General features: G+C 39.1%; 1 protein-coding gene across 1 annotated transcript in view; it reads right to left on the reverse strand.

Annotated features, from left to right (window-relative positions):
* The window catches only part of ascc3 (activating signal cointegrator 1 complex subunit 3), a 66,876-nt gene extending 50,374 nt beyond the window's left edge, over positions 1-16,502 (reverse strand). The window contains exons 1-12 of the mRNA XM_086038457.1: positions 16,421-16,502; positions 16,018-16,164; positions 14,336-14,486; positions 12,032-12,603; positions 10,454-10,568; positions 7,856-8,054; positions 7,356-7,491; positions 4,850-4,975; positions 3,821-4,024; positions 2,671-2,811; positions 1,673-1,837; positions 571-747 (exon numbers count right to left, since the gene is read on the reverse strand). Of these exons, the coding sequence (XP_085894583.1) occupies positions 571-747; positions 1,673-1,837; positions 2,671-2,811; positions 3,821-4,024; positions 4,850-4,975; positions 7,356-7,491; positions 7,856-8,054; positions 10,454-10,568; positions 12,032-12,603; positions 14,336-14,486; positions 16,018-16,107 (2,076 nt within the window). The 5' untranslated portion in view covers positions 16,108-16,164; positions 16,421-16,502. The remainder of the gene's footprint in view (positions 1-570; positions 748-1,672; positions 1,838-2,670; positions 2,812-3,820; positions 4,025-4,849; positions 4,976-7,355; positions 7,492-7,855; positions 8,055-10,453; positions 10,569-12,031; positions 12,604-14,335; positions 14,487-16,017; positions 16,165-16,420) is intronic.
* Positions 16,503-21,431: the final 4,929 nt, after the last annotated feature.

A 21,431-nucleotide genomic window follows, 5' to 3' on the forward strand; every position in this document is an offset into this window, starting at 1 on the left:
GTCCAAGAGCATGGATTACAGGAACCATGCATGCTTTTTGACTTGTTTGGCTCAGATGTGTCCAGTTTGTGTGGTAGCGTCCAGGTAAGGACTTATATAGATTACTATGGTGGTAGCATCCTGATCTGGGGCTGCCTACCAGCGCTGGGGAGCGATGGTTCATGTAGAAAATCTTGCATGTACAGTGACAATCTGACCCAAATCATGACTCCCTTCCTTTGGTAACTGAACATGGACTGGCACAATTTGGACATTTGTGTATTCACTGTGAGGTCTACTCAGTTGTGTTGGTACCTATCTATTGAATAAAGGATGTATTTTGAGTAAATTTTAAAGGACAATAAACCTATACTGTCATACAAACTGTGACTATTCTAAATTACGATCGTCCCTTGGGAAAATATAAACTGGTTTCTGACGTGAGCAGACTATTGTTGTGAGATACTGTACTATATTCTCCTCTGTTGGTATAGCAAGACCATGTTTCAGATCAATGCTAACTTGATCAAGTATATATAAACAAACACTGATGCAATTGTTACCAAATAATTGCAATCTGCGTCCTTTTACCTTGTTAGTAGTTTTGATGCCAACAAAGGTCTGTCCGAGTGGCACTGGTCTGAAACGACTGTCGAAGAAGAAGAGGCCAATGTACGGGTTGACATGTAAGAAGGTGGCCACATCTAGATAGTTGGGAAGTGTGGCTGATAATCCCAGAATCCTAATCATACTCTGGGTGGACTCCACCTGGTAGGCCAAAGCATTAAAAAAAACACTGAGTTTACATAATGAGGAGAATTGTGACTGACAAAGCCAATGAGCAAAGCAGTAAACATGCAAAAAATGTAAATCAGAATCATATAACATGCAGCAAGGTTGTGCCATTAAGTAATTGTATAACCTGGCATATGTTTCTAATTGACATCCACAAGCATGAATCGACAGGGTTTTATAATGCTCCTTTTGGGACTGGTCCACTACGGCAACATGTATTAACTGATATAGATTGCATATTATACCTTGATTGAAATGACTCGTTAAACTAACTAAGGAGAAAACTATGCGAGAAATGCTCAAATCACGTTCAGTCTGACCGCAGCATTAGGCACAGGCTAAAGTAAGGCTAAACAGTTCAGCTTTGGTGAAGTGCAAAGCAGGTCCTCGAGGTAATATATTGTCGGTGTCCTGTGAAAAACACGTATGTCCAATTTTTTAATGAAAATTTAAATTAAGGTGATGTCTGGAACGCGGAAACCGCATTCACGTGAAAATAAGAAAAATGAAAAAAAAAAATGGACGTTGGATGTTTTTCACATGACAGCGATGATATGCAGCTGTCGTTCTCTTTTGCCCACATCAGTTGAGAAAAAGCATGTCCGAATTGTTTTTTCGCAGATTCCAAAAGGGAATATTAGATTGTTTTCAATTTCTGTATGCATATTTGCAGTAAATACTAAACATTTTTCAATAAATTATTTCAAGAGATTGGATGTGTCTTGCAATAACCAGTGTCGTTTGTAGTTCCAAGATAAAATAAGATACAATAAGATAACTGTTAACAAGACCACAATGGGGTAATTTGCCATTTTTTCTTAAGATAAAAATATAAATGCAGGATTCTGAAATGTTTGAGGGAAAACAGCTTAGTGATGATAATAATGTGGCTCTATACCTGTCTTATGGTTCGGGCAACAAGGCTCTCCAGTACTGGTCCTCGATCTTCATGAAGAAGGTGAACTTCATCCAAGATTAGGAGACGTACGATCTGGGAGAGAGCAATGTCTCCAACACTCTTTCTTGTCACAACGTCCCACTTCTCTGGGGTGGTCACTAACATCTGGCGACACATACGAAAACATTTAATCTTCCATGACAGATATTAATTCACAAATGAAATATTCATGTTAACCATGATTAATCTTTCACAACAGTTCGCCAGCTAATGACTGGCGTTGCATTCTGCACAATTTCAAAAAGCATATCGTCACTGTCCTGTGAAAAACACTTATGTCCATTTTTTAATATCTTTTTTATTTTTACGTGAATGGTGTTTCCACATTACAGACATTCCATAATGTGAACATTTTTAAAAACTATAAAATTGGCCATACATGTTTTTCACAGGACAGCGACGATATACAGAATACTGCAAATCTGATATAAATGATGAGACAACATCCAACAAACATTTTTGACATTTCAAGTCACTTTTATTTCAAAACAAGGACAAAAACAAAACAAAAGCCAAATAACAAAAACAAGTCGTGTGTGTGAACCTGTTCATGAGAGTTACCAGTTCCTAAAAGTTTCTTTATAAATGCAGTTTGTTAAGTGCTCAATAGTTTGTATGTGAATCAATCTCCCAACCATTGGAAACTGTTCATAGATACGCTACATATTAAGTACTCCAGGCTTTTTAGCTTCCAAGTATGATAGGGTGGCTTATAACTACACCGAAAATTGTCCAGCAGCACAAGACAATATATAATAACTTGATTATTAAATATGCAACACACAGGTCCACACATGAATAAGAGTGCAAAAAATGACACATATATGGAAATCATTAATTTTGCACATGTTTTTGCCAAGTCAATGAGTCACTTGGCGGTCCTCTGGAACATATTCTAATTGTGTGTATGTGCATCTAAGTATGTGGGTCGTTGGTACCTGTGTTCGTAGAATCTCTCCTTTGGTTAGTTGCATGTCACCAGTGAGTTCTTTGACAGTGATGCCCAGTGGCTCCAATCGTTTACTGAAGTAGTTGGTCATCTCAGCTGCCAAAGCCTTCATTGGAGCAACATACACTATCTGCAGACACAAAAATAAGTACATAGCATGAGAGAATGAATGAGAAGACTAGACACCTCAGCAGGGTAAATTGGATTGGGGATGATGGGAGATGAAGGAAGTGGTAGAGAGTAATAAGGGCAGGAAAGAGGAGCTTGTAAAATGCTGGTGATAAACCTCCATAGGAAAATTTGGTAAATGGCACAATTCTAAGTTTACTGACAAACAGTAGAGATACATCTATCTGCAGAGCTCAACAGTGACATCTGGTATTTGAAGTGCTTGTTTTGTCACAGGAGAGCCACTATGTGAGCATGCTTATAGGGAGCAAATTCTCTGTGTGTCTGAATTATTCCGTTTATGCTCTGTTTGACACCACAGATTTAAAAGACACACACCGATGCCTTTTGCATGGGCTGCCATCAGCTGAATCTTTGAACACGTACAAAAATGCTGTTTAAATATTTATATTTCAACATCTCATGCATTGTTGTCTTTGGAAAGGGCATACTGATGCCATATTTCTTGATTAAGAAAGAGTCATGCACATAAAGTGAACAAGCCCTCTTTTTCTATTGCTCCGTGATCCAACTCTGAAGTGCCCACCCTGTGCAGAAGTAGTTTAGGTGATGGATAGATCTGATAAAATCGTGATCGGGATTTTTTTTCTAAAATATCGTGATATGATATTTTTGCCAGATCGCCCACCCCTACCGTAGTGTAATATTTACTTATTCTGCCTACATAAGCAAGCTTTTAGTAAACGCGCCATCCAACATGGCTAAACACAAACTGCTATCGTTGTTTTGATTGTGCATATGAGACACATCTAAAATTTCCATGAATGGAAAATGCTGCTCAAAATTGTCGCCGCGTTGTAACATTTCATATACGCCCTTTGTTGGTGGGTGCATTAAAAAAGTAAGCATTCGGACCAGATAAAATTCTTACTTGCGGACGCTGAGAAAAAAAAAGGTAGCATTTGTGACCACTTTTCTCATACTCTTGAGCCCCACTGTTCGTACTGTACCTTGAATTCATCCTTTTTGATGACACCACCAGGTTGTAAGTGTTGCCGAATCTCATGAAGGACGGTCAGCATGGCGATGTTGGTCTTGCCAGCACCAGTTGGGGCGCAAATTAGAAGGTTTTCGTTTGTGTTGTAAGCAGTCTCAAACACCAATGATTGGATCCTGTTTAGACGTTTCATTCCTTTGAATACCAGTTGTCCAATCTGGGTCAAATGGTGCGCACACACACACGAATAGTGGACAAAACAAAAAAATTAAAAGTTAAGTACGAATACTTTGTTACTGTACTTAAAGTGGAAGTCAACTCAAACATATTTTTTCCAAGAATATGTTCTATGCAAGCCCACTATTTGAAACAAGGCATTCTTATCAATATTGCGTTTGTGGAATAAGCGTTAATCCACCCGTTTTTAGCCATCTCTGGGCGCGGTCATCTTGTCACTTCGGTCGACTGAAAATGACATCACAACTGCTCAGGGCTCAGGTAATGACCAATCACGGCTGACCTGTTTTCTGAAGCTGAGCCGTGAGCATTTGTGATGTCACTTTCAGTTGACAGAAGTGAAAAAATGGCCGCCCTCCGAGATGGCAAAAAAGCGGTTGATTTTGCTGCTTAAATCATATTCCAAAAATGCAATATTAATCAGAATGCCGTGTTTCAACTAGTGGGGCGGCTGGAAATATATTCTTGATAAAAATATGTTCGGGTTGACTTCCCCGTTAAAGGTGAAAGGTCCGGGTGAAGATTTCCCTCAGAACTTTTCATATAAATCATTTGATCGAAAACTCAAATATCTTGAGTATACAACAAAAACAAAGGAATTGACTTTGTCGTTCCAATACCTTTAGAGGGTAACGTACGTCCCAATCGAGAACGTACGTCATCACCCAAGACTAAGACAAATACTAAAATTGCTGCCAAAAGAACACTGCTACGTAGAAAGAGTAAGTAGGAGACTCATAAATGAATTACTCGCAAAGAGAGTGAAGAGACAATGACAAACAAAAGATGCCCAATGTCATCTTACCTCATCCAGTTCAGCGATGTATATCGGTTTCTCTTCAAAGCCAATAGGCATTGGTTCATTGGGTGGAATCTCCACCTCTTCATACATTTTAGTATTATCTCTGTGAATTCCCTCAGGAAGCAGCATCTAGATGCAAATAACAAGAAAAGAATATTGTGAAATAAACAATATGATTTTGTATATTGTCCTAATGGTACATTTAACAATATGTTCCTTATTGTGGTTGTAGTTTGAAGGGGTATAGAACTATAACCACAGTAATAATGATAAATGAATACATTCCTGACAGTCAACCTTTTCGGGACAGGATATTTGATACAGCTATTGCACTGTATATCAAAGTGTGGCTGGTAAGCGTATATTGCCATGAAAAAAAATCTATATTAATTATATTAAGCTGATAAGGAAAACACTAAAAGCAATATAAATGAATCACAAACTCACGGTTCATCTTGAGTGTTTGAAAGACACTTAAATACTGTCTGCCAGTTTGATGATCCTCTAATAATTTTGATACAAGGTAGCCACTCTGACCTACCAGCCCTAAGATCCCATAACATACATATAAAAAAAATATTATAATAATCACAGATAACACTGGGGAACAATTTGGAAAAACAATCTGCAAATATATTAGTTTGGTGCCAAAGAAAAAGGAGACGCATGTCACAAAAGATTTTACTGCAAAAGATTTTGCTGTACTTCAGAAGAGGAGGTAAATCCTGTGCACAAAAATTGTTTGTGCCATCACAATTGAGAATGTGTGCTGAGAGGTGTGTGCAGTTCCCAAAAAGGTCAGTAATATTAATGTCTGCAAACAGAAAGCTAGCATAGATGGAATTAAAAGGATTAGGGCTGGCTTTTCTCTTAGCCTTGTAACTGTGAGAATACCATTGTAAATTCTATTTTGTTTTATGTAGGTTTTTTGTTTTTGTTTTCAAAGCTTGTAACTATTCCATCTTAGTGTTTTATTTACGGCACATAAATACACATTTATTTTGTTTTTTTAAGACAACCGGGAAAATGTAGTTGAAAAATTTGTCGTGATAGAGAAAATCTAACATCACTTTTGAATTCCTCACCCAAAAATTAGTAACTAACTGAACAAAAATTGTGTTCCTCAGTGTGATCCATCGAATTCAATCCTTTTTTAATCACTGTGGGGGAAATAATGTAAAGGTTATTGTAAACATCAACGCATAATTAAAAGCCCAATTGCATCCAAATCTTTAAAAGAGAGGACGGACGTAATGTTCCCCTACTTTATCGCAGTTTGTGCCCCGACCTTTGCACATTTTTTTAACGCAACTGGTTTCTATCGTATACTTACTCTAATGCCCACGTATGTAGGAAAGGGAAAGCCACAGTCACTGTTGCACTTTTCAAACGTTTGAATGCCAACAGTAAAACACAGTGAGCAAACTCACACAGAAGTTATTGTGTGCTACATCTCTAACCAGACATTCAAACACACTTACCGATATCACACACCTACCCACCAGGCCCGGCCTCTTAAAAGTACATGAATGTGCAAAGAACTACAACATATACAGTATTTTCTATATAGAGTATCATGAGCTTGCAATTTGTTTGTCGTGTTCAAATCAGTTCACAATATGTTTTAAGCGTGTGGGAGAAGTAATGCTTACGTAACATTGAAACCTTCGTGCACAAACTATGTTCTGTTCGCAAGCCGTTAGTGAATCAAAGCTTTTATGCACCGACCCCCAGGTAGGACCCGCGGGTGAGAACACGCTTGCCGAGCAATGTATTTCGCAGGGGGTTACGTTCCAAAAACGCACTTCACTGTATTGCAGTGCTCTGTTACCAGCAGTGACTGATCTTCACGTTGTATCTGTCCAGTGTATTGCAAAGCAGAGAGTTTACAGCTCTGAAAATCATTCAATACAAGAAATACATGGAACGAAGCATCCTGACCCAGCAAGAGCAGACAGATTATTAAATATGCAACACACAGAAAAGCGAAACATTCTGAGTAACACAGTCATGAGCAACACAGTCATGAGCACTTCTCCCTTGTTTTTTGGGAGCAATACACAAAGCTAATTTAGAGCAAAAATAACCCCCAAAATACTTATTTGTGCGCGAATGACACACAGAGCGAATTATGTTCATACTTTACGAAAAAAAACACAATTTAGAATGCCGTGTGGATGCTGTGAGCCTGTGACTGATCACGAACTCAAACAGTTTGTGAACCGATCTATCAGTGTGTATCATTTTGGACACCAGGTTTCAGAAGCACAGTGTGATATGATAGAATGTGTCTATGTCTGTATATGTGTATTCACTGTACTGTATATCATCGCTCTCCTGTGAAAGACGCGTACAGTATGCCCAATTTCTGATTTTTTAAAAAATGTTCACGTTAATGTGATTAAACACAATTAATGTAAAAATAACAAAAATGACAAAAAAATTGACATGAGTGTTTTTCACAGGACAGCGACGATTTGTAGCTCATAAGTTGGCCAAAAAGACTCACCCTAGTTCCTCCAACAAAGGCAGGTGACTTTGTGGCATCTGCATAGCTGTCATAGACATTTGGGTATTTAATCCGTTCATACACTCTTTCTCTAGCAAGTACAGGTTCATGGCGTGCAGTCAACAGTGCCTGCTCCCTGCGTGAAAGAACAACACATTTTACCATTTCATAAAAATGTAAAAAAAAAAAAAGTTAAGCTGTTTCTTAATGAACTGAGTTATTATGATGAAAAGACATAAACACAACATCTGCAGTCCCGTTTTTACAATGGATCATTTGAGTCAACTATCGAAAATAAATTGTTTTTAAATGTAGAGAAATAAAGCAATCCACTGAAACAAATACGTTTGTTTTACTAGTACAACACCACTATGTCAGTCGTCTAAAAATGTTACAGTATTGAGTTTCAGAATTAACAAGAGCACGTGGAGAAAAGGCCAGCTAAATACAAAAGAGGAAAGAAAGCAAACAAAGAATAAAAGAGTAGAGATCTGATATACCGCTGGGTTCTCATCTCTTTTGGGTCAAAGTTCAGAGGATCTGACCATTCCACATCATCAGTTCCTTTTCCCCTCTTCCTCTCTTTCTTCTCCTCCCTGCGGAATATCTTCATCAAATTTTTTTCCTGTTCTGAGTGAATGGTCACTTGGCAGCCGTAGATGGGCCTAGTAACTTCGTCACTGACTTTTCGGACACATTCTGAAAGGGGTGGGGATGGGGGGGGGGGGGGGGGGGGATAGGTTACAAGACATTAAATTAGTCCTTGTGAAATGAAAACTTGAATGATTACAAAAAATGTAATCGTATAGAATGTGAGGCCTTAAAATCGTTGTTTCCACTCTGAATGCATTGTAAATGGTGTAGGCTAAACTCGCATACGTTTGAATGAGACAAGTGAATATGCCTTTGTAATTGACGACGATAAACCCTAAATAAGAACAGTACATTTACCATTATGGTCAAATCGGGGTTTTTGTTTTATTTAAATTTTGGGGACTATGACGTGTTTTGTGGCAAAAGTACAATTGGTAATCCATTCAAGTTGATTTGGGAGTTGTTGGGTAATGGTGAAATGAATAACGAACACAATTTTGTGTGCGAGTCGGCGCTCTGCAGCATACATATAGACAAGCAAACATTTACACATGATAGCAAATTACCCTATGATTGTTATTAATGGTGGAAATTACAAAGATTTCTATTCAACTTTCAATTAACTTTTTGGGTGCAGTTATGCAACTGCATTTTTCAGTAAGGAAGTAAAGTTTTGACCCCAAACAAGACCTCAATCATAGTTTGCAACCGTCACATAAATATTTTTAAACACTTTTGACTGGATTTTATTGGTCAAGTACAGGAAGCAAAAAAGGATGTTGGATTGGCGGTCAAGAATTTAATGCAAAAAATAACCACAGTATATAAGTAGAACGAAATTAATTCATCAGAAATGATAACTATGCAAGGCACAAGTGGCATTGAAGGTGTTAAAGGTTCCCTGTCGCAGTCCATCTGTTTAAGGCACAACAGCTCAATAAGAGTCAGATTTGCTCCTGAAAACAGATGAAATGTGATGATTGCACTGCATCTTGTGCTGATTGACTGAATGATTTCTACTTTATCTCATCTAGAGATTCAACCTGCTGTTTCCATCTTGCTGCTACCTGGATCGTGTCACTAGTATCCCACACACCAACGCACTCCACACATGACTTTTCCAACTCCTGTAAATCCAGCACCCTTTTATTCTTTTCTAAATTAATCTTCATCTTATTGCCCAAAGTCAGCTGAGATAGGCTCCAGCACCGTGAACCCCGTGGGGATTAGCGGTTTGGATAATGGATGGATGGAATCTTCATCTTTACTCTGAACTTTTTCACACTTGTTGGTTACTAGTGTGATTGGGTAAATGAGGTGACAGCGTAAAAGCACTTTAAGCATCGTAAAGGTAGAATATGCAGGACAAGAGAAGCACATTTACCATTATTTTCCATTGTATGTTTAATTTGACTTTAAATTACATTAGCTTTCCATGGTCAAGTGCGTGCACTGTGAACATTCAGTCGTGGAACAACCAATGAAACACACATTAAACCCCCACGTCTATACAGGCTTGTTGGTATATATTAGTGTTGTCATAATGCCAAAATCATGACTTTGGTACTATACTTGAATAAACTCTCAATACCAATGTTGAAACGATACCCAGGAAAAAACCTTAAAAAAAAAAGTCAGCTAAAGCAGTGGAATGATTGGTGACAAAACATGGGCCTTCAAATCTTTTTCCATCCATCCATCCATCATTATTCATTCAAAGTAATATTCACATTGAAGATATTGAAAAAAAATAAAAAAAATTTGAACGCTATTGAACATTTTTAAACAAAAGTAAAATTATCTTGCAGCGGCTGAGGTTTGTAGCCTTGTTTAAAATATAAAAAAATCTTCACTTAAGAATTTTTTTGTTATAAAATGAAAATCGGCGCGTGAAAATCAGCACACATTTCTCTTTTTTTCCTCTCTAGCGTACTGTTTGGAGAGTTCATTCTTTTGTCTCAGGAGAAAACTTGAAAACGTGCAAGTCTACCGTAGTGCAGTAGTGAGCAGGTTAATAGCACTCCCGGATTTGTTCAGGATCATTTACTATTTTCATGCCCAATTACTGCATACTGTAGTCTAGCCTATATGCTGTTTAGACCCTGATTTAGCACCTCTGTAACATTAGTCATTTGCCCAAAGCCAAGACCAAAGGAGTGGTTTCAGGACATCTGTGTGAACGTCCTTGAGTGGCCAAGAATCAAATTTAACTGTGGAAAGATCTGAAAATTGCTGGATGTTGATGCTCCCCATTCAACCAAGCTTGTGGCATCATATTAAAAAGACTTTGACTATGTTCAATTCTTTTCCGAGGCTTTTTTTAAATGTATTTAAAATTTGGGAAAAACATGCTGTCATTATGGAGTGTTATGTGTAGATATTTGAAGAAAAGATTTAATTCATTCCATTTTGGAATAAGGCTGTAACATGGAAAAAGTGATGCATGGTAGAGAATAGTTTCTGGATGCACAGTATAGGAAAGAAAGAAAAACTCCTTGTATTACCTTGTAAATAGCCTGACTGTGGCGGGATGTTTAGCAGGGAGTCAACAATAACTGTTCTTTGCTGCAGAAGTGTGGAGATCATTTCTAGACCTTCTGGGCCAAGCAGCTCAAATAACTAGACCGATAAGGAAAGATAGGGATAAATTAGTTGCTGTAAGCCAAAAAATAAAGACATTCATGATATCTGCAGAAAATATACACACGTTTCATAACATCATCAAAAGAGACAGAGAATCTGGAGAAACAGCCGCACTGAAGTGCCAAGACTGAGAACAAACATTGAATGTCCATGACAATCGACCCCTTAGGCGGCACTGCATCAAAAAATTGCATCATTGGGTAAAGGACTTTGGGATGTGTGGGGCTCAGGAAGACTTCAGAAAACCATTGTCAGTTAACAAAGTTCGTCACTGCATCTACAACCGCTAGTTAAAACTCCACCACACAACTCGCATGCAGAGAATCCCTCACTGGCCAGGAGCTGCTTCAGAGGATTTGTTGAAAAGATACTGAATTGGGGAGAGTATTGTTGCAATTCATGAATGAATCAATATTTTTACCCACCCCAAATAATCATTGTGTATATTGGAGATGGGGTGCTGCTGACCTAGACTATGGACTTTCTGAATCAATCGGGACTCTGGAGAGAATACTTTGAAGACCTCAATTCCACCGACACCACTTCTTATGATAGTAGAGATTAGAGACTAGGGTGGGCTCTGCTACCTCTGGGGTTGTGATTGCCAAGGTGGTTAAAAAGCTCCGGGCTTTATGGGGCCTCTGGATAGAGGGGGTGGTCCCCTTTTTAAAATGATCGTTAGCGAGAAGCCCAAACATTGAAAAATGTGCAGCTCATCCACGTGATCGGTATCGGCAGCATAGAACCCTGATTGGAACAACCCAAATATACAGTGCAAGCATCGTGAGCTACATAACTACCCGAGAATAGGATATCCGTGACTCACGGATATATTGTGATTATTGTTGTCAATATGGGCCCCTATTGTCGCTACAGTCCCTGGAAAGAGACACACAAGAGTCCTGCAGCAAGGGTCGCGTTCGAAAATTCACCCTGATGCCAAACAACAGAGTGGTGTGTTCGAAGAGGCAGAGCATGCCGACATTTCCGAAAGCACTTAAGAGTGCCACAGGTCTACAAAAAAGCTTTTTTTGTATGTGTGTATTTTCTACTGTGGTCAGCAAGGATGACACTCACATTATTCATTTTATGCCAGAGGCTGTGAGCCTGTGGAAATTTGAGCATGTGCTACAATTGAACTGCAGGCCGGGCTTTGGCCGTTCCTGGTATAGATTCTAAAAGACATGAAAACATGTCTTTGGCACTGTACCACCACTCAAAAAAGGCTTTACGTCAGACCCTGTGTATTGAGCTCATTAACAGATCATTCTCAGAAGATTATCAAACAAGTAATACAAGTTAATACACCAGCTACTGATCGTTATTAATAATCAATGCAAACTGCTTTGCGGTGCTAAGAACAAACAATAAAACTGACCCAAAACTAAACATCATTTAACTTCTGTTTTAAATGAGTTTTTTTTGGCCAAAACACATACCTCATTCTGCAGCTCATCATTGCTTTTGTGGGAGGCAAGCATCTCAAACAGGGAGGTGCACAGATCCTCTGGGCTGGATGATATCATATTTCCTTCCTTCAGGTATTTATCCACTTCAGTCCTGAGGATAGTTCCATTCACCAAAGACGGTTCTGTGAAGAGCATCTCTCCCTCATTGACAACATTCATCTTACTTTGTTGATTGTTGAGGAAGTTGCTGAAGTCCAAGCTCATGTTCTGATCTTGAATGCCAGAGCAAGGCAGTTCTTCCAGCGGGTCGAGTATATAGCATTCATGGGAGAAGACAATGTTGCATCCAAAAGAAGACCCTAGTTGAGGTTTGTGTCGGGAGCAGTAGGATTGGACGAATTCCTCAATTTTGGAATCCCGAAGTAAATCCACCAGCCGTGCAACACAAGTAAAAGAGATTTCCGCAGCAGATGCGGGAAAAGGGCCAAACATCTGCTTGATGGCCCGAGTCTCCTCTGTGCCCACATGGTCTTTGTTGTGGAAGGTCTCAAGCAGAAAGACAGCAGCATGTTCAATTGCTTCTTGACCATTTTCGCTCCCCACTGTATACCAGAAAAACAACTATAAATAATGATAGCACACAAAATATTGCTCCAATTTCTATTTGAAATAGAGACACACATTTCCTGTCATTTCTGCTTCCTAAAAATGATTTTGAGATCGGCAACATGATTACAACATGATTTTGTGGCAGCAGGCCATCGCAGCTCTGTTCTTTATTTTCCTTTTTCGAGGATTTTTAGTACCTATGTGTGTTTTACTATATTTTTTCCTTCCTACAGTATTCAACGCCTTGCGACTATCTTAGAACCATTAATAAACGGAGTATTCCAATAATGGAAAGTAGAGATATGGGGTCACCACCGTTACAGTAGGAGATAACCTGAGTCACTCCCCTCCCTGCCTGGTTCATTTCCCAATGAACTGTTCAAGTTGTGCACAACCTGTGACACGGCCCACACCATGTCGGATGTTAAGCTCTTGCCAAACAAGCTGTGAAATTATCTCAATTTTTGGGGAGACCCTGTACATTTGACGTCCCTCAAAATAACGTCTTTAGTTTCTTGCAAATAAGCAGTTATGTCCATAGATGAAAACTTGCTTCACCACTATGAGGTGAGACACCACTGGACACTCTAATGGGCCCACTTCTCTCTCTCAAGGATACGTTCGTACTTCAAGATGTGATGCCCAATTCAGATTTGTATGTACACGTTCACTTTACAAAAACAAACGCGACTTCGAATGTGAATGCAACGCGTCAGTGATGTGACACGCAAGTTTTTAAAATAAAGTGAAGCCCTGCCATTCAGGCCGATAGGGACCGGGCCTGAGCGAAAATCCGTAGATAATTGCCGCTCGATATAATTGCCAAGAAAAAGTCATAATACTTAAAAAGTAAATACATAAAAATAATAATAAGCGAGGGATCAGGTAAAAAATGAATAAATTAACGTAAATAAATGGGGGTTTCTGTGTAAAATGGGGGTAGTGGCTGGCAGTGGTAGGCAGTGAAAGACCTTAATGCACATTTTTATTGCTAGGAGACAAATTTCAAGACTATAATGTTTAGCCAATAAATGGAATAAACACAATTGAAACAAGTTGGCTTATTGCAATGCTGATAAACATTTGTTGGCAAATGCATTATTTTGCCTGTGTATAAATTTGGAGGCCGCCTCCTACCCCGAAGCTCTGACATAAAATAAAAAAAAACGTTATCTGACTAGCCCTTTTAATGGCGCTCTAACAGAAACAGCTGGATGTCTCTAAAACCATTGAAGAATAAACAAAAAGGCACGAATAAACACCAAGAAAAAAAGAAGAGTAAAATGAAGAGCCGCAAGTAACCGATTTATTTTCCAAGTGTACATTTAGCAGAAAATGGCAGAGTTCAAACAGGTAAATATTGTTTCTGTTGCAAACAAGCACGAATGATTTCTCAGGGAAACAAAAAATTATCTTAAAAGAGGGGGACAATGTTTTTGCCTGTTCCGTGATGTCTGCTACCTTGACTGACCAGTGGCTCAATTTATGAGTTCACTTGGTAGATTACTTTGTGTTATGAGAAAAGTTTGGACAAGTGCGCTTCAGACACTAGCACTGCTGGAGTGAAGTAAAAGAAAAAAAAAAGAAAAAAAAAAAGAAAAAAAAAAAGAGCAATTAAGGTGAAACCCCCGAGTGGAACATCACTCATGAAGAGATCCATTCAAGAATGACATTTTCTGAAATGACTTTTGTGTTCGTGTGTGTGTGCATGCATTCTTGCATTACCTATCTGTTTGGCTGCAAAAAGAAGGTTCTTTAACTCCTGATGGACAGCATGTTGCTTCATTTTGTCCTGATGGTCAGTGCAGAAGTGGAAAATCTTCTGCCATGTGAGCCCTTCTCTTGCCAACAGCTCCTGTCTCTTCAAACGTTTGGTCTAACATAAGCCACCATAGAAAAAAAACAAAATTACATTTTAGAAAAATGAGTTCCACTGCGGTCTGCTGTTTGGATTGTAAATAAGTACATTCTTAATGAACAAATTCATATAATAAGTCTAAGCTCTTTATATATATATATATATATATATATATATATATATATATATATATATATATACACACACACACACACACATATATATGATGAATAGATATTTTATTTTAATAATTTTGTTCATTATTTATTTAATACAATTGATTTATAGCAATATTAAATCCATAATGTTCACAAGATACATAATTTATTAATACAATAAATACATTTGTCAGAGTAGGCTGTGTTTGTGTTTTCCATGCCCCATTTAATAATTTCGGCATGGTGTCTTTCATGGTGCAATAACTAGGGATGCTCCGATCGATCGGGCACCGATCATGATCGGCCGATTTCCGTGAAAAATTACGTGATCGGAATATTTGATCAAAGCCTTTCATTACAGATCAAAACATCCCATCACCCGCAGCTTATGCTTGGCTGCCGCGAGACGAAATGGCAAAAAAGTAGATTTTTTTAATACGCGACGACGTTCCTCCGTCCAAAAGCATCACTCACGCCGCCCTGCACGCGACAGCGCCCGCCCGCACGAGCTACATTGAGCTATATTTCATGTGATCGGAATCGGTATCGGCCGATCTCACTCATGCATGATCAGTATCGGTGTCATAAAACCTGATCGGAACATCCCTAGGAAGAACCTATACAACATGTTTGCCTGTGACTTGGGAAAGTTTTTTGTTGTTGTTTTTTAATGAAGGATAATGACAAAAAAAATGCTATTTGGTTTATTTTGTTTCGCCCATTAATAAACACACTACAAACATTTTTGTTGGGTATTTTGAGAGGCTGAAATGGATTAATGGCATTTCCATTCATTTTGAAGAGGAAATATGGTTTGAGATACACATGCTTGGAGATGAGTGGGGGGTCACAGAACAAATTGAAATTGTATCACAAGGCACCATCCTATATTCACTGTTGGCGTGAACATTTGACGTCATAGATACATTTCACACAAAAGCCATGTATACATAACTTTTTGTGAAGAGCGCATACCTGTTGATACTCAAAATGTCAGCACACTTTAAAAATGCAGAAAAACGATGCACACCATTGACGTGTTTAGCGAATGTTGATGAAGTACTGATGTTACATTCATGTATGTGCAGAAATTTTAATAGAACTACTGACAACTTAGTTTCACGTTTTGTATAACTTAAATTATATTGAACACAACTGTGGTCACTGGTTAGCATAGTGTGGCCCATGACAAGCGTTCCAGTTTCATCCATGGCCCCTTTGAAAAATAAATTACCCACTCCAGATATGAATTTAGCTTACAATTTTCTATACGCATGCATGTATGTTACACCAAAATAATTATACTTGTATACTCAACAGGGATGTCATTATTATATCCGCCCAATGAGCTACAAGGGCTTAAAGAGAATAGGTTTCAATGTTCAACTTACCTTGAGATCACAGAGCTTCTCATCGAAGTCCTCCTTCCTGGTGACATTCGAGAAGGAGCGGAGAGCTCCTGTCAGCCGCGGAGGAGACATCCTACGCACAAAATGTCTTCCAAATGCGGCTGTATAATATCTCTGCTACAGACAAACCTAAGAGAGTAAGATGTACAGTCACTGTAATGTCCACGCACCACTGAAACAATGTAAGTACTGGATTTGTCAGGTGTTTTACTATACAAATAAACTTCGACACAAGCTAATGTTAGCTAGATTCTAACTGTCACTTTCTCGTCTGTACTGGCTACAGCTATGTTACATGCGTTTAGCAATTAAAAACATAAATGTAATGACAAAAGAGTCGCAGAGCGTATCGAAAACTGTCATATTTGCATATTTCGACACATACGTTGCTGAACACCTCCAACTGTTGTCCGCCAGTAACCAGTGAGTGGCCCAGCCGGCAGGCAAGCACATGTCAACAAAAGTTCCGCCGCGCGGAGACTTGTGGGTATGGTAGTTTTTATGATATCGACTTGTGTGAAGAGCGAATGGAAAAGACTACATTACCCATAAATCTAAATATAATGTCACACAAAGTGCAATTTATGCCAGTGGGAGGCGGGGGGGGGGGGTATACTATTTATGGTAATTCACAGGTTTTGCCCCTCTAATGATCATATTATTAAGAGGTTCAAAAAAAGTAATCAAGGTGAAATGTTCTTTCTGTTCTGTGGATGCTGAAACAGTGACTCATTTATTTTGACTCTGCCCTTGTCCAAAGGTTTGGAATTGATATCTGTAATTTTATTGCTAAAGTTTCTCAGCTGTTTTGGAGGGTGTCTGACTTTAAAAGAAATAAGGCACAGGCCAATGAAACTTTTATTAACAATATCATCATTCTTTGGTGGCACGGTGGGGTACTGGTTAGCAGTCCGCCTCACAGTTCAGAGGTCGTGGGTTCGATCCCGGCTCCGGCCTACCTGTGTGGAGTTTGCATGTTCTCCCTGTGCCTGCGTGGGTTTTCTCTGGGTCCTCTGCTATCCTTCCACATTCCAAAAACATGCATGGTAGGTTGATTGGACACTCTAAATTGTCTGTCAACCCAAACATATTTTTTTAGGGAATATGTTCTATGCAGGCCCATTAGTGGAAACATAATATTCTGATTAATATTGCATTTGTGGAATACAGTATGAGTTAAGCAACAAAATCCACCCATTTTAAGCCATCTCCGGGGGCGGCCATTTTGTCACTTCTGTCGACTGAAAATGACATCACACACCCGCAGGGCTCAAATAATGACCAATCATGATTGGTTGTTATCTTATTTCGTATTGATCATATTGCCTTGTTTCAACTAGTGGGCTTACATAGAACATACTCTTGAAAAAAAACATGTTTGGGCAGATTTCGTCTTTAAGTATAATGTGAGCATAATCACTAATCATTTAGACATTTCGAAATATGTTGGTTCATTTTACAATAGTATCTACTGGTAATATTTATTATTTTAAATATATACTCGCATTGACAATACTTATTACAAATAGAATAAAATATAAATAAAAATAAAAACAGAAAAAATACATTCATCATATACAAAGTAATATGTCACTAATTTCACCTATGTGATACCACAGTATACTTACTTTTGCACCCCCTGTATGTACTCAACTCAAGTAATCGTTATTAGTAATAGTAATAACTAGTAATCATTAATATATATATATATATATATATATATATATATATATATATATATATATACACATATACAGACAGACCTGGCCATTCCGGCCCAGGGGTGGAACAGTCCATCCCTCCAGCCCTGATGGACGCCCATTTTTGGGACGGGGGATGACAAGTTTAAAAAAAGGGATGGACTAAGCAAGGGCGGAGGTGGATTTTAGTCCCTCCCAGTAATTGTCCCTCATGCGTGTGACGTGGTCGCGAGCAAGTTCATCTCAATCTACATGGCGAAATGAGAAAATGACAAAAATTGCCTTCGAACGCTTCAACCGTGCCACTAGTTACCCAACTGCTCGTACTTACTTCCATTGGGAACGCCACAACAGGAACGCTGTGCACTGCACGTTCGGTCGGCACGGAGGGAAGAACAAAAGGAAGAAGGAGAAGAAGAAGGAGCGCTGATGTTTGACCGCAGGAATTTTGAAACCTGAATGCCGCAGCCGCTTCGACCGGCAAACCAAAAAATGGTTTCGACATCGCAATCAAGTGGCCGACACTGTGTTAAAGCTAATGAAAACAATATTGCCATCTTGGTAAAATTCAACAGCTGTAAAGTACTAAAGAAAGAAAGAAAAAACATGTAACAAGCTCCTCACTCACGGTTCTGCTCTTTTTTTTTCTTGTCCCATTCAGAGACTGACCTGTTTCACATCCGCTGCATTGACATATAAACAATGACCGTTGTTAAATTAACCAATTACATTACAACGTCTCCTTACACACGTACATGTGGTGGCAAACCGTTAACCCAGAAATGGGTGCCCATAAGGTAAGCAGATTTGAATATTAAATTAGCCAGCTAAACCTCTGCCTTGAGCAGCTCTCCCGCTGCCATGGATTTTTTTTTTTTTTTTTTACTTACCGGCTTCTAATTTCAGAACTAGCTATCCATCAATTTGTTGTGTACAGTATATGTGATCATATGAGGCGATCATACATTTAGACGAGTTTAGTCGTTACCCACAGCTTGTGACCATAGGTGGTCGGCTCATCTCCTTTTCACCATGACAGACCGATACAGAATCCACATCACAGCAGATGCTGCACCAATCCACCCGTTGATCTCCCGCTCTATTATTCCGTCACCCGAGAGCAAGACCCAGAGATACTTATACTCATCCACCTGGAACAGGATTTCATCCCCAACCTGAAGAGGGCACTGCACCCTTTTCTGATTGAGTACCATGGTCTCAGATTTGGAGGTGTTGATTTAGAGGTTGTTCATTTTATCTTAAATTTTTCGTGTCTTCTTGGTGAGGGGTGGGATAGCGCCCTAACAACCTCTATTGCTCAGCTGCCATTGCACCATATACACCCCACTCCACAAGTTCTATGCATGAGTGGAGTCCACTGGACCATGGGCATTGCTGCAAGAAAATTCTGCAACCAGAAAGCACAGCGAGACCAATGAGTGTGCGCACGCACGCGTGGACACACAGATGCTAACGCACACACACACACACACACACACACACACCACTGAAGGGTATAGCTTGTAGAAAACAATACATCAGTTTGAGTCTTATTTATGTGAATTTCTCATGTTTTTCTTGTCATTCTTAATATTGTTGTAACTAACACAAACCTCAAATGAGTATTCTGTGGTTGACATTACCATGGGCAAAGTAATATGACCTGAACCACAAAGGAAAACTTCGGTTTTAACCCAGTGTGTTTGAATTTAGATTCAAAATGACAAGCGGTATAGAAAAGATGGATGGAAAATGCCAGTTACACATACCAGTAATACTTATGTATTCATTTCTCTATTTTCCTCTGTTTTCCTCAACCCCGCTTGTAATGTGTCCGTCATGGTTGTTTTTCCCATGTCTTGGGCATGCCTTAATCCATTTCTGCTGCTGCCAACTCATGCTGTGGATCTTCCTGATTTATTCAAAGGCATTTTTTTATGCATCTTTAAAACAATTTCTAACCTTTTGGCCTTAACCCTTCCTTTCTTTGATTACCCTGTCCTCATTTCTGCCGCTGAACTTTTTCAGTTTAGACGCTCTTGGTATTTAGAAAACTGCTGTCAGGATACATAGCAGCGACCCCTTTTCTCATTAAGATGTGGGTCACCTTTGTTTGACAATCAGAGAGTGATGGGCCAAGACAGCTTTGAAACCCCTCAATGGCAGCCTTACTTTGTGTACGCGGGACTTCAGTATGTGTGTATGTGCTAAACCAAAGTAACTAACTATATACAATTTCTATTACCAAGATTATACTATTACAATATTAGCGTTGGCTGGAGCCGGCTGGGGCTGGCTGGCCTTGCTCGGAGGGCATGAGAAATATGGCCTTTTTTGCATTTGGCGCAGGGCATTGTGGGATGCATGACACCAATGAGCTCTATCGTGTTTTGTACGTTTTTATCTTTTTTTTTAATTACTTTTTAAATACTATTTTGATTTAAGCAAGTATTGTAGGCGCGAGAGTGCACTGCATGTGCTAATTTGGTTAAGGGTAGTTGTTTGTTATATCAGTGCAGTTCTAGTAAAATATACAGTCATTTATATCCATAAAAGTGACTGAAAAATGCACTATTGGTTTATAAAAAGTGTAGTGTGTGAACATTTTGATTTGTGGGCTATTCTATTTATTAAGATTGATGAAAAGCATGTGTGCTGATCTGTTTGTCAATGTTGAAAAATTATCTCGGTTAGGGTTGGGGAGGGGGACCTATATTAGATGTTTAGCCACGGGGCCTACGAGTAGGTATAGTAGGTTCTGCCTACATAAGTATATATCAATGTGTTGTTGGAACTTACTGTATGCTTTAACGACACCTGCTGATTACAGCACTGCCGAGCGGGAGCAGGAAGGGAAGCGGATTGTCAGAAGCCACATTCCACAAAGAAAAAGACAAAGCACTACTACTGGCGGTTTTAAATTGCATATGGATCAATTTCTTGCTGTCTATTCTATTATTGTTTAAACGGGAAATCAACCCAAACATATAACATACCCGAACAACGGCATTCTGGTTAATATTGCGTTTGTGGAATATGAGTTAAGCAGCAAAATCCCCCCCCCCTTTTTAGCCATCTCAGGGGGCGGCCATTTTTTCACTTCTGTCGACTGAAAATGACATCACAACTGCTCATTGCTCAGGTAATGATCAATCACGGCTCAGCTTCAGAAAACAGGTCAGCCATGATTGGTCGTTACCAGAGCCCTGACAAAATGGCCGCCCCCGGAGATGGCTAAAAACGAGTGGATTAACTCTTATTCCACAAACGCAGTATGTATCAGAATGCCTTGTTTCAACAAGTGGGCTTGCATGGAACATATTCTTCAAAAAAATATGTTTGGGCTGACTTCCGCTTTAATGACACACCTGCACCCCCCCCCCCCCCCCCCCACACACACACACACACGCACACACACACCAACACACACACACTAAATACCACTAGCCACTAACACAACCTCAAAGGACCACCTATTCCAAAAATAGCTCCACAGTAATGGGACATTTTGATTTCCTGGGAAGTGAAAACGTTGTAATAGTGATCATTTGAAAATGTAAATACTTGGCAGAGATTTATAGAAATGAAATGTTGCATATTGATATTCATCTGTTTCATATTGTTAAATCAATGTACATGGTCAGTGTCTTCAAAGAGGTGAATATCATTAATTATTGTTAATAGCATAGAATTTAA

Source organism: Filicampus tigris, chromosome 8 (genome assembly GCF_054856515.1).
Source record: "Filicampus tigris isolate MCC_2025a chromosome 8, RoL_Ftig_1.0, whole genome shotgun sequence".
Lineage (NCBI taxonomy): Eukaryota > Metazoa > Chordata > Actinopteri > Syngnathiformes > Syngnathidae > Filicampus > Filicampus tigris.